We start from the raw sequence: 15,422 nt of genomic DNA, 5'->3' as shown, positions 1-15,422 counted from the left end.
AGAAAGTGATGATAAAATATTCCTATGATAAATGGAAATTTCATACATTTGGCCATAATATTAATAGTAATGATGTCTGAATACGTACCTGGATTGTAGCGGTCTGCACACGTGTAGTATGAGCCATGATGGCAAGGGATGCCTTTACCCCATCTGTCATTTACTACCACCGTGTCCTTAACTGGTGAATCATTGAAAAGCCACGATAAGAAAGCTGTTGAGTTCCAGTACCAGTCTGGTGCCTCCCAGTCACCGTCAGACCAGAGTATCTCTGGCTCGTAGTTGTTTACCTTGTAGAGTGAAGGTTAATGAAAATCATTGAAATTTATGGCAAAATAACGACTGTGCTTATTACTACGTGATCAAATACCCTCTTTTCTATTACGACATGTATATTCACAGCATTAGAAAGACTTGTATTCTTAAATGCTTTAGAATTTTATTATATATATATATATATATATATATATATATATATATATATATATATATATATATATATATATATATATATATATATATATATATATATATATATATATATATATATATATATATATATATATATATATATATATATATATATATATATATATATATATATATATATATATATATATATATATATATATATATATATATATATATATATATATATATATATATATATATATATATATATATATATATATATATATATATATATATATATATATATATATATATATATATATATATATATATATATATATATATATATATATATATATATATATATATATATATATATTGTTATGACCACAAATCTCAGCCCCTTCAAACTGCCACACCTGGACTAGCTTCACTGAGCAACGCCATAAGTGGACTCAGTGCAGGGCTCACAGACGGGTGTACAAGGTAACTTGTGACTCCTGCACCCTATTCACAACAGTCAGGTCACATTAAGTTGAGGTCGCCAGACTGTTTTACCGACCCACAGCACCGACCCACCAAACAACCCTTAACACCCACAGCTCCAGAAGAATCGACAATCACGTCTAGAAAAACAGTTAACATACAATAACACACATATGATTAAGGTATAATACCCTGTTCAGCTTCCACCCACCGTGACAGTCTTCCTCCTACCCAACAGAGTACATAAGAACATAAGAACATAAGAAATAAGGGAAACTGCAAGAAGCGACCAGGCTTACACGTGGGAGTCCCTGTATGAAATACACCTACCTATTTCCATCTGTTATCCCCATCCATAAACATGTACAATCTTCTTTTAAAGCTCTCTAGTGTCCTAGCACTAACTACATGACCACTGAGCCCGTTCCACTCATCTACCACTCTATGTGAGAACCAATTTTTTCCTATCTCCTTCCTAAACCTAAATTTTTCAAGCTTGAACCCGTTATTTCTTGTTCTACCCTGGTTGCTGACCCTAAGAATTTTGTTTACATCTCCCTTGTTATAACCCTTATACCACTGATAGACTTCTATCAGGTTCCCTCTTAACCTACGTCTCTCTAGAGAATGTAAATTTAACAGCTTCAACCTCGCCTCGTAAGGAATACTCCTCATCCCCTGTATCCTTTTAGTCATTCTCCTCTGTACTGATTCTAATAGACCTATATCTTTCCTGTAATGTGGGGACCAGAACTGCACAGCGTAGTCTAGATGAGGTCTGACCAGCGCCAAGTATAACTTTAATATTACTTCCGACCTTCTACTTTTAACACTCCTAAAAATGAATCCTAGTACCCTATTTGCCTTATTTCTGGCTTCTATGCATTGTTTCCCTAGACGGAGCTCAGAGCTAACTATAACTCCTAAATCTTTCTCGTACCCTGTACCTACCAAAGTTTGGTTGTTTACTGTGTACCTATTGTGTGGGTTTCCTCTACCTACACTAAGCACTTTGCATTTATTGATATTAAATTGCATTTGCCATCTATCCGTCCATTCATTCATTCTATCTAAGTCTGCCTGCAAGACGATGGCATCCGATTCTGACCTAATTAATCTACCTATCTTTGTGTCATCCGCAAATTTACTAACATCACTACTAATTCCACTATCCAAGTCATTGATATATATTAGAAATAACAATGGCCCTAATACTGATCCCTGTGGCACCCCACTAATTACATGACCCCACTCGGATTTCGAGCCGTTTATTACCACTCTCTGTCGCCTGTTACCAAGCCATGACCCTATCTAGCCTAACACCTTCCCATCTATCCCGTGTGCCCTAACCTTTCTCAGGAGCCTTTGATGGGGTACCTTGTCAAATGCTTTACTAAAATCCAGATATAAGATATCATAACTATCACCATTATCTACCGCCTCGTACACCTTACTGTAAAAACTTAACAAGTTTGTCAGGCAAGACTTCCCCTTCGTGAAGCCATGCTGTGACTGATTTATCAAGTTATGTTTGTCTAAATGTTCCCTAATGTTTCTCGCTATTATTGACTCTAACATTTTGCCTACAACTGAAGTTAAGCTGACAGGTCTATGATTAGACGCTAAAATTTTATCTCCTTTCTTAAAGATGGGTACTACATTAGCCTGCCTCCACATTACTGGTACCTCCCCCGACTCCAGTGATTTCCTAAAGACAGAAACTAACGGCTCACTAATAATCTCTTTACATTCCTTGAGTACTCTGGGATATATTTCATCAGGTCCTGGTGACTTGAACTTTTTTAGCCTATCTATCTCCTCTTGCACTATGTTATGGAAATATCTGTCAGCTTCTCATTCTCATCTGCTCTAAACACCTGTTCACTATCTGGCATATCCTGCATGTTTTCCTGGGTGAAGACAGTTAGAAAATATTCATTCAGAATTTTACTAATCTCCTCCCCAGAACTAACCAGCACCCCATCTGCTGCCTTTAATGGACCTACAGTATCCTTATTCTTCGTCCTGTATACCTGATAAAATCCCTTGGGGTCTGTCTTCGTCTGGCTGGCTACCTTTAATTCATAATTGTCCTTAGCTTTCCTCGTTAACTTCTTGACTGTTCTAACTAATTCATTATATTGTGTCCTTAAAACTTCTTCACCTGCCCTTAATCTCTTATATATACTTCTCTTACGCCCTATATAATACTTTAACCTAGCAGTCATCCATTTAGGGTCATTTTTTTGTGATCTTATTGTTCTATACGAGATATTTGCTAACTGACCTGTATGAACTTTATCTACGAAATATTTATACAATTCATCTACCTTTACTTCACCTAATTCCCTCATCTCTTCCCCTACCATCCTCTCCACTCCCTCATCTACTCGCCTCGATCTCACCTCTCTCATTTCAGCATGACCTGACATTCCAACATACTCACACCTATCTCCCCCCTTCTTCTTTCCTCCTCCCTTCCGGAGCCTCACCTCACCTCTCTCATCCTGCCTCATCTCTCTGAACTCCGTCCCTGACCTAACCTCACCCTGCATCCTTTGCCAGTCCACTCCTTGGAGGAACCTTTTTAATTCTTCAAAATTTGCTCTCCTAAAGTCAGGTATTTTACTAGTGCTTTTGTTTCTAACAGTTTCTTCCCATTCTAAATTGTACCTAATTTCCCTATGGTCACTGTTACCTAGCTGTCCTCCAACCTCTACCTGCGTGACTGCTTCCTCCCTGTTAGTAAGAATTAAATCTAGAATATTATTCCCCCTTGTGGGTTCTAGGGCTACCTGTTTTAAAAAAATCATCCTGAATTACCTTAAGAAATTCCTTTGCTTCCTTGTTACCTACAATCAGACTCCAGTCGATATTCCTAAAATTAAAATCTACCACACATACCTGACTGTACCTGCCTGCTCTATTTAATTCCTGCCACAGTGAGGTGTTAATTTCCTCTGTACTGGTCGGTGGTCTGTAAACTACCCCTAGTACTACTGACTGCGATCCTTCCTTAATATCTACCCATATCGACTCTGCTTTGTTATCTGTTTTAATTATATTGTTCATACAACACTGTAATGTGTCCCTAAGGTATAACGCGACGCCTCCTCCTCTCCTGTTTTCCCTATCTTTATAGAACATTGTATACCCATCTATCTTAACCTCTGGATTAAATACTTTTCCTGACATATCTAGCCAAGTTTCAGTTAAAGCAATTACATCAAATTTCTCTACGCTCGCTATTCCTCTAAGCAAGTCTATTTTATTCAGAATACTTCTATAGTTTGTGTAATAAACACTTAAGCTATTTCTCACCATCCCTGAGCTAGCTACCGTTCTAGATTTAACTAATTTGCCCCTCGCCTTCTCCTCACTACCCCTTCTTCCCTCCCGACTAACGAAAAAAGTGCTGGAGTGCAGTTACCTCCCGCTCGAGTGTTTCGGCCAAAACACGAACACCCTGGCGTGACAAATGCACTCCATCCCTGGCGTACAAGGTGTCCCTACCATAGAAAAGGTCCCAGTTGTCGATGAATGTCCATCCATTACTCCTACAATCATTCGCGAGCCTGCAATTCACTGTAATAGCCCTGGACAGCCACTCAGCACCAACTCCCCTCCTCGGCAAGACACCACATACCACGGGGATCCCTCCCTTGTCCCTAATCCTGTCCAAAGCCTGTCGAAACCTCCTGATAAACTCCTCACTCCTGACCTTACCAAGATCATTCCCTCCCGCACTGAGAAAAACAATGGGCTTGGTCCCATCTTTTTCCGAGCACGTGTCTAGCCTATCAGCTACCTTCCCTATCCCGGCCCCCGGCAAACACACCCTCGACCTACGCTTCTTATCCCTACCACAGAACGCACTATCTAAGTGCCTAACCTGACTATCACCAAACACAAGCACTCTACCTTGGGGCAGGGTAACTGCATCTGCCCCCTCCTTCTTGCCTCCTACCGCCCTGTCCACCTCCTTCTCCTTCCCTTCCTCCAGCACATTGAGGGGATTCATCGTCTCCACGCAAGATGCCCTGAGGACCTTCATCCTCTTGGCTCCCCTGCACACAACCGACCACTGCTCCTCCGTCGCCTTACTAGGTAAGGTGACGGTGGGGCACGACCCTCCCACAGGAGCTGAGATCCTCTCATAGAACTCAGCCTGTAGGTCTGAGATCCTCTCACGAAACTCAGCCTGCACCACCGAGATCCTTCGATGGAACTCATCCTCCACCTCTGAGACCTTCGCAACGAAGGCCTCGAGAACAGGAGAACTAACACAACCAGTCGACTCAGCAACACAAGGCGCCATGTCTACACTAGCCAGCTATATTAGCGTCAGGTCACTGCTCACTAAACACATCTGTTCACTAGGAACCCTGACCTGAGACTGGAAGGAACCCTGACCTGAGACTGGGGAACCCTGACCTGAGACTGGGAACCCTGACCTGAGTGTTATGGCCTCAAGCCGAGTAGTGTCGTTTACTGCCTCCCGGACAGCAGGGCTTGTCAGGACCTTAGAAGGGGGTAAATTTCACTACGCAGTTTATTATTTAGGTCCTCTGCTGCTGAACTGCATCAGCTCACAGTAGCTTTTAAGAAAAAAAAAAAAAAAAAAACAGGATTATTAAGAAGAGGCACAAGAAACTACAGCAAAAAGAGTGCCCATAAACACACACAGGAGGGTCAGTCACCGCTCACTTCACCAGCTCGACCTGTATTCTCACATAGGTGAGGAGTCACTTCCCTGGGTATAGTGTGTAATTCACAACTACCCTTACTGGCAGACTACCATGGAGACTCCTAATCTATATAAGTATGGCCGGTAATGACTTACTTATCCCCTTAAGGCAACTGACCCAGCTAACTGTTATCTAGGCTTAGTCTCTTTTAAATGTTAGAGCATGTCTCTAACGCGATGCTGTCAAGAGAAGGAGGTACAAGGAAAGAAGTTGGGTGTGCGACACACACACACACACACACAGACACATACAGACACGTGCCCACACCCTCTGCCCGCGGAGTCGTTACTTGAATAAAACACTTAACATTCAAAACCTCTACTGACTAAACAAAAGGGGCTAGATGAATACTGATTGTTTCATTGTTAAGGGGAACTCTTCTACTAAATATTGGGTGAGTCTCGAATTAAATGGATAAGGGAAAGTAAAGAAAATTTAAGTGGGGAACATGAGTAATTGCACGGATAAATATCTTAAGAGTTTCTGGTTGAATACGTACATGACCAGTACGTATCAAAGTCTGGAAATTTGAATATAGCTTGTCTCCCTCTCTTTCTCCCTCATTATTATTTTCTTATGTGTACTTACTTTCTTCATTTTATGTTGCTTTAACTAGCTGTACATTACAATATATATACATATATATATATATATATATATATATATATATATATATATATATATATATATATATATATATATATATATATATATATTAAGACACTAGGTTCAACCCCTCTCACAGGTTTCCTAAGCTACCTCCTATATAGGTTAGTGTAGGGCTCAAATACACATATACAAGTTCCTACTGGTCTCCTGTAGTGATTAAACAAATGAGGTCGACAACCTGTTTCACCCTCCCACGGGTAAGGGAGCACTGCAACTGCCAAACGCCTTTAACTTGTTGAGAAAAAATCACAAAATCACGTTCTAGGGGTCACAGCTATGACACAGGACAAACCACTATCGTAAATAAACTGCTGTTTAACAGGAGGATATAATGTTCTGTGTGTGGGTAGTTTGTCTTGAGAGGGTAGTAGCTCACAGAAGATAATAAACCTTATGGTCTCCCAGAGGACTGGCTAGTACCACTTAGACACGGTAAAGCACGGGGAGGGAGAAAACAGCCACTGTTCAACAGAGCTCTATATCATCTGGCTACAGAGATCTCGATATAGTACATATATATATATGTATATATATATATATATATATATATATATATATATATATATATATATATATATATATATATATATATATATATATATATATATATATATATATATATATATATATATATATATATATATATATATATATATATATATATATATATATATATATATATATATATATATATATATATATATATATATATATATATATATATATATATATATATATATATATATATATATATATATATATATATATATATATATATATATATATATATATATATATATATATATATATATATATATATATATATATATATATATATATATATATATATATATATATATATATATATATATATATATATATATATATATATATATATATATATATATATATATATATATATATATATATATATATATATATATATATATATATATATATATATATATATATATATATATATATATATATATATATATATATATATATATATATATATATATATATATATATATATATAGGTCCATCTTCTGGGAAACTGGAGACCATCTGAGCATAGGAGTGAGTACTGTAATATTCTGAGTGCGTGGGTGGTTTGGCCCTATGAACAGTAGCTCTCACAATATTATAGTCTCGCCCAGGTGATGTCTTTTCTGTTTGTTTATCCCTGCCACATGGCTTGATAAGTCCTTTCCCAACACGTGGAAAAAGTATGGTGTTATATACTGTCCTCTGTCTGGATGAGGTAGAAGACCTCAAAGATGTAGCTAATTGTATAAGACTTGCGAGTGCCTACACTATAGGGGATGCTGATCCAAGAGTAAGTGGCAGCAGTAAGAGGAGCTAGTTTTGAGTCGTTACAATATATATATATATATATATATATATATATATATATATATATATATATATATATATATATATATATATATATATATATATATATATATATATATATATATATATATATATATATATATACATTTGTACAGTACAGTACTAACATTTCATGTAACTATTTCAACAACATAAACTTATGTGTTTGCTAAATAATATACGAGTACGCCAGTTCCTGGCGTATAGGAAGCAAAGAAAGGGTGGGTGAGAAGAGAGGAGCTTATTTTTTGGAAGGTAAATCCCCTTCTATGAACACTACCTGCAACGTAACTTCCTTTAAGGTATGAAACCACTCGGCCCTGGTGGTGGATCGACAGAATTGTTGACGTCTTCGTGGTGGCGCATCACTCCCTCATGATGGACCAAGAAGTGACACTTACCTAGTTCTTGATTAAGATTTTGCCTGTAATGCATCACTACGGTGTGATTAAAGGGGTGTAGTGGCCAGGTGCCTAGCGCCTTGTACAGGAAGGATTTTTTTACTAGGAAAGACATTATTTCTTCCTAAGTGCCGCATAACTTCTTGATGTGTCAGTGGAGGAAATATCTTCCGAATTCTCTTCTCTTGCCATTGTCTGTTCCTCTTCTCTCATTGTGCTCCTGAGGGTCTTACTCAGCTGCGACATTTTATGCCCCGTTGAGTCACCCCATCCCATGCCTTCTCAATCAATGACACACAAATTAGGATATTAAAGTGATACTTCGAGAAGTTTCTGAAAGGACTGGGTTTAGAGCTTTTTGAAATTGGCGATTACGAGTTCATCCAAGCCGGTGACAAGGTGTTGGTATTTCAAATCTTCATTTGTATCTGGAAGGCAAATTCTGTTAAATTTTTTGGTCGTATGCTGAAGCGTTTGTGATTGGGGGCGTTCGTATCCTGCGATTCCACTGTGTGTGTGTGTGTGTGTGTGTGTGTGTATATATATATATATATATATATATATATATATATATATATATATATATATATATATATATATATATATATATATATATATATATATATATATATATATATATATATATATATATATATATATATATATATATATATATATATATATATATATATATTATCAGTGGTGCTGTTGTAGAGAGAAAATAAACGAAGAGAGAAATATGGAAAGAACAATAATTTTAGCGAAAAAATGTTTCGTGCTATGTAATGTGGTTTCAGCCATGTGGCTGCCTGCTCGCCGACCTGAAGACTGCGGGATAGAGACACTCTCCCCTCTACCCAACTTTAATTTATTTAAAATTTCTCCCCATTCCCTTTCATGTCATTAGTTTTATTTAATCCCTAATATAGTAGACAATTTGCCCTTCCTCCCAAAATCAATGAATCTCACCCAGCCACTCTGATAAACCCATAGTAACATTTATAAAATATATTTTGATTTTAAAGTAGTGTGTTAAATTAGTGTATTGTGAGGCGCGCAGTCAACCTCCTCCCCCTCTCCGTCTCATCCCAGTTCCACCCCCTCCTTCTTTGTCATGTAATTTTCCCCTGCCTCCGAGCAGAGAGCGCGGGCAAGCTGGTGCCTCATTGTCTTCTGTCTCAGTAGAATCTCTGGGCTTTGGAAGAGCAGGAAACGTCAGTAAGAGAGAAAGAGATTTAGAACCGGTGGGAAATCGTGGATTGTACATTACAGTGCCGTTTTTAGAAATAATTGTTAAGTGTTGTGACAGTGCGTCCCAGTCATTCTAGGTAGGAGGGACTTCCACGTTAGCCTGCCAGAGTTTACCGTCTGAGTGCATTAGCGTTATTTGTCATAGTGGTGGTCCGAAAGCGGTCCTTTGACCATTGTGGGCCTATCAGTTGTTGAGCACCTCTGTTCTGAGTGTTTTTTGTGCCGTTAAATGTGACTGGGATGCAGTGCTTACTTCTGAGGTCTCTAGTGTCAGAGGTTTTTGTTATATTCTGCTGGATTGCAGCCTGTCTATTCTCTCCCTGAGCTTCACCAGCATATTAGTGGTGATTGCCTGTCTTCCAGGAGACTATAGGATGTTCTCTAGCAGGAAACAAATAATATTCTGTGGGTGTAGGTGGCACGTCTCTTGTGGGAGATGGTCCAACAGATTATCATAATTCTCATACCTGTGGATCCTTTGTCCTGTCTGTGCCCCCTTAGCTCATGGCTTACGATTCTTTGTGTGGCGATTGTATTACTCCCTTCCTTGTTTGTGGATTAAACACAGTGACGACCTATAGGGTCTTTACAGCTGTTGGCGACCAGTAGATGGATGGACTCGCCTCTTTTGTGTCCTGCACTAGGATAAAAGGAATTAGTCTAAGGAAAGCTGACCCCAGGTAGCGACAGCTGTGAAGGGGTTGAACTTGGTCGTAACAGAAGTTTCCCAGCCACAAGGGGGAGACAGTTGAGTGTCGTTTTTTTGTTTGTCCCTTGTGTGTCAGTGCTCAGCCTTCACCATGGAAGGGAAGGCTGATAGCAGGGGCGACTCCAGACTTGAGTCTTCTGTGTCTGCTGGCAGTGGCAGTGTAGACTTGGCACAGTTCGATGTCTGAACACAAAATCCTACGAACAGTGTCCGTGGTAATATAAGCCCTACCCACGGTGTTGGTGGATTTTCCAAGACAGAAGGCATGTAGGGGGAGATGAGCTTTAAATCGGAAATGAGAATGGAGAAGGAAGAGGCTAGAGAGATGAGAAGGCTTGAGTTGGAGGCTGAAGCCGAGACAAGAAGGTTGAAGGCTGGCGAAGCTAGGGAATCCGAGAGGCTTGAAGTCCAGGAGGAGGCAAGAATGTACGAGAAAGAGATGAAAATATGTGAAGTAGAGAGGGAGAAGGAGTCTGAGAAGAAAAGAATACATGAGTTGGAGAAAACTCAGATAGAAGTTAATTCACCTCTTGGTGTGTGGAGATGAGGAGTAAAAGAAGATAAAGTGGAGAGCCATTCGGTGAGAAGTTTGAAGTTAATATCAGAGTTTAATGAGAAGGTGACAGAACAGTTCAGAAGATTTGAGAAGGCGGCTGAGTTTGTCCTCAGGAACGTTGGTTTGACCCCGTTGCTAATGTTGAAAAGCAAGGCATTCGAAGTCTATGACAGAATGCCAGGGGAGGATTTAGATGATTATGAGTATGAGGCTCACATTCTGAGAACCTATGAGCTGCGGCCAGACGCTTACAGCAATTTAGAAGGGGCTACAAAAAATTTTTAGCCTAGTGGCTTATATCTTGATTGTGCTCGCTACCTCAAGGAGATATTTGAAAAGTGGATGGCTAGCGAGCGTATCATTCCCTTCTGTGAATTAAAGGTGGAGCTCATCGTGATTGAGCAGTCTGTTAATGTGGCCGAGTAAGAGATTGTCCTACTGGTCTGGGAGAAAAGATTTAAAACACCGATCAGTGTCTCGTTGGGACGTTTGGCGGGGTCAGTGACAGCTTGTCTAGAGGCGCGGCAGGCGCCGGTTTGTCAGGAAGTCCACACAATAGTAGTGGCAACAAGTCAGGACGAGTAAATCCTGTTGGTAAAAAGTCTCCACAAAGCCCTCAATGAAGACAGACTGGAAGTATGGTGCATAGCACTCCCAGATACATTTTGTCGCCTATGAGTCATTAATGTAAGAATACTGGGTACCTTAATTTTAACTGTACTAAATTAGCAACTGCCACGACTTCTAAGTCCCCCCAGAAACCAATGACATTGTGACTCACGGTAGAGACCAGGATAGTGCTGAGGCCTGGCCAGTATTTGGTTGTGAGGGTAGAAAGACAGGAGTAGCTGCCTTTTCGTCTGCTGATACCTTTCAATCAATCATAAGGTCTGGTTTTGGTAAAGTTTCGTCTATTTTTATGTAAAGGCACTGTTAAGATTGATGAGGTTGAGTACCCCATCAATATTTTGAGAGACACAGCAGCACAGCAGTAGTTGTGTAGAAATGTTACTGGGAGGCGATTGCCTCGGACAAGCCCGTGTGTTGCCGGGGAATAGGAGCCGTAGAAAGCTTCGCCACTGGGGAGATGAGGCTTGTGTACTGGCTAGTGACCGCGGATGCGCGGATGGTATTAAAGGAAGATCTTCCATTGTCAGGTCGATTTCCTCTTAAGAAATTACTTTGCAGGTCTGAGTCTGAGGGAATCCTCTGGCTGCGGAAAAAATCCCGGAGGAGGCTATGGCGGAGAACTGAGGCGAACGCCCGGGCGTCGGGCGCCCGCGCCCTCTTTAACTCTTGGGATCGATTGCAATAAGGAAGGACCACCGAGAGACTAGTGCCGTGGGGGGGGGGGGGTAGAATGCCCAGAAGCCTATGCTGCTGCTGGCGAGGTCTGCGGAAGGTAGAGTAAGGCTTGTTCGTGAGTCATTGTACTAGGGCTAATTACATTACCGCAGAGCGCACCACAGGAAGGTGAGGCTTGAGTGTTGGGGTTGGTATAGTTTGTTTGCTTGCTTACCTCACTCTGCGTAACATCTCGTAGGTGACGCTCAGGCAGAGCTGTCACCTGGTTTGGAGGTTGTGGGCGTTGGTACTCAAACTGAGCCCCAGTCTGATGTATCTAGTATGTTATGAGTTACTGCTGAGGGCGGGGAGACTCCTAATTCTGTTAGGGAGGTAAAAGTTTTCTTCCATGCGGAGTATACCAGAAGCCGGGAGCAGGCTGCTCCCCTGCCGGGACCAGACACGGATAGGGTTATCTCAAGTAGTAAGCCACCCCTTTTGATTGACGATGATATAGCTATCAGCGTGCCGAGCGAAGATTCTGCCTCTCGGGGACACGTTGCCTTGCTTGTTGTCAAGACAGGGGTGGGCAGCAAAGAGGCAGTGGGTCGAACGAAGTTAGAGGATAGTAACAATATCCTGAATGGAGGAGAGAAAAGGAAAGAGGTTTGAAGCTCCAGTTAATGTGCCATCCACAATTAAGGAGGCACTTGTGCAGATAGCAAGTAGATACCCATTGTGCAGATAGCACGAAGATGCCCAGTGTGTGGCCGATTTGAAGTCGGGTTGACTCGGGACCAGTTGAAACGGTTTGGTGGACCGGCGAGGTCACATTTGTCACGCGGGCAAGCCTGATTACCTCTTGTATGGGACCAATCTTCCCCGTGCTATGGTTCCTCATATTTTTGCCGTATAAGTGGCACTTTTAGTTTATTCGTCGTATGAATGTGACATCGCGGAGCAGGCAAGGCAGAGTGAAGATGTGGGCAGTGAAGGCCCGGTGGAGGATGTGGTGTGTTCTCCAGTGAAAAGAAATGAAGGGGACAGTGATTTAATCTTGATTGGTGACCTAGAAGTTGTTGTCCGGTCAGGAATTATGATGCCTGGTGGTGCCGTTATGATACACCAGACGGCCATGGCGTCCAGTAGGCGCATTAAGTGTGTCAGGAGTGTAGGGATATCGCTGTTTGGTGATTCTTGTATTTTGTGCCGGAAGGAGATGGCATAAAAAATAGAATAGGTTGTGCAGTAAAGAAAACGGGAAAGGTGGAGTGGTGGAGGTAGGTGGAGTGGTGGAGCAAGGAAAAAGGAAGAAGAGAAGGAAGAAAAAGAACAAGATTCACAGGAGAAGTTAGAGCAGCTGTAACTCCTCGAGGAAGGTGGATATAAATATGACTCTTGCAGGAATAATTCCTCAAGCCAACATCGTCGGGGAGAACGCATGTCCTGGGTGAGAGTCAGAGATATGTCTTGCGGAGGAGTAGGAGGAGGAGAAAAAGCAGCCCAATTTGTGTTCTGAAGAATAACTGAATTGTAGCCCTTTCTGTCAATATTGTTATGATTACTTTGTTTTATGTTGATATAATAGCTCTTTATGTGATTTATTACCCACTTTAAATGTGATATATATATTGTAGAGACATTTATGCAGAGCTGCGAATTTAATTTGTAACCGAACATTTACGCAAGCTACACACCTTTCGAAATTATTATTAACATTGTTGGGGAATTAATAAATAAATCTGATACAGTAAAATATTTAGGAATTATGATTAACCTAAACATCAGCTGCAAAAATTACGTAGCTTATTTATACAACAAAGTCAGAAGGTCATTAGGTGCGTTACATAAGGTAAAACATCATTTATCATCAGACACTGTTAACATTATATTATACTTTTATTTACCCATATTTGTGTTGTAATGTTGTATAGGGCAGGGCAAATACAACTACAATAAAACCACTACAGTTACTTAAAAAATATTATTACAACAATTGGTAAAGAAAAAAATATAATGCTCCCACCGCTTTGTTATTTATAAACTTTAACATCTTGAGACGTTTATAATTTGGAAAGTCTTAAATTCATACATGAACAATTATTTTCACAATCCTCTGTTGCACTTCACACTGCTTTTCAAGTACACAATATCAATACCAAAAATTGCCATCATATAAGACAAGCTTAACAGAGAACGAAGATTTGTCATATATTATGGATGTATCAAATGGAATGACTTACCAGATTGTATCAGATCCATTAGTGATAATTTAATTTTAAAAATAAATTTAAAGAGATATATTTTAAATATGTACTGAAAATTAAGTTGGCATTTTTATACAGTTTTTTTTTATTACCCTTAGGTAGTGGCCTTCTTGCATAAAAAAAAAAAATGCTACTCACTGGTATCACTCAAGTGATTTGTTAATTTGTGAAAGGCATATTAATGTGTTACTCTGACCACAAACATTTTCTTTAGTTCGGACTTATTTATTGTATATATGATTAGATGGTATCTTATATTGGTTATGATGGTATTAAGTATTATTTCTTTGAAAGATTTGGATATCTCATGTCAACATTTATCTATATAATTGTGTATGTCGGTATCACGGTGTAGCGATGAGGCTGTGTATGGATAACATTATTCCTCAAGTTAAGGTACATACTTCAAGATCTTATGGTTTAAATAATTCTAAGTCGAAAATACTTTATACACATATACTGTGTTTTGGTTTATTTTGCGGGAAGTTAACATGTAAGTTGCTGCCGGAACCGATCGCCTGGGTAGGCCTCCGCCTCCCTGCCTTCCTCCTGGCAACGTACTCGAATGGTGCATTGAGTGATATATATATATATATATATATATATATATATATATATATATATATATATATATATATATATATATATATATATATATATATATATATATATATATATATATATATATATATATATATATATATATATATGTTACAGTCAATACCTGAATCCAGACAATTTGTAAAGTGACTTATTTTTTCAGGCAATTTGTGAACTGCCTGGTTAGGTTAGGTTAGGTTAGGTTAGGTTAGGTTAGGTTAGGTTAGGTTAGGTTAGGTTAGGTTAGGTTAGGTTAGGCAGTTCACAAATTGCCTGAAAAAATAAGTCACTTTACAAATTGTCTGGATTCAGGTATTGACTGTAACATATATATATATATATATATATATATATATATATATATATATATATATATATATATATATATATATATATATATATATATATATATATATATATATATATTTTTTTTTTTTTTTTTTTTTTTATAACGTATGCAGTCAAATCCTTACAGGAAACAAGTAGCAAGGGGCAGATTAAATTCTTGCATGTGTCAGTGAAGAACATATACAGGTAACACAACAATAAAGTTTTTGTTATACTACGTTTTAAACATACTACATGGCAACTCACTGCAATTGTCACCCGATGACAATTGACCTCGTGCCAGGCACGTATAAATAA

At 39.1% G+C, this 15,422-nt stretch overlaps 1 protein-coding gene across 2 annotated transcripts in view; it reads right to left on the bottom strand.

Moving 5' to 3' along the window:
• The window catches only part of LOC135108118 (alpha-L-fucosidase-like), a 114,744-nt gene that overhangs the window by 28,841 nt on the left and 70,481 nt on the right, over window positions 1–15,422 (bottom strand). For both annotated transcript variants that reach the window (XM_064018815.1, XM_064018814.1), the window contains exon 5: window positions 89–290. In XM_064018815.1, coding sequence (XP_063874885.1) covers window positions 89–290 — 202 coding nt within the window. The remainder of the gene's footprint in view (window positions 1–88; window positions 291–15,422) is intronic.

The sequence above is a fragment of the Scylla paramamosain genome, chromosome 16 (assembly GCF_035594125.1).
Source record: "Scylla paramamosain isolate STU-SP2022 chromosome 16, ASM3559412v1, whole genome shotgun sequence".
Classification (NCBI taxonomy): Eukaryota; Metazoa; Arthropoda; class Malacostraca; order Decapoda; family Portunidae; genus Scylla; species Scylla paramamosain.
Note: the sequence above shows the minus strand (reverse complement) of the source record. Positions and strands in the feature narration are given on the sequence as shown.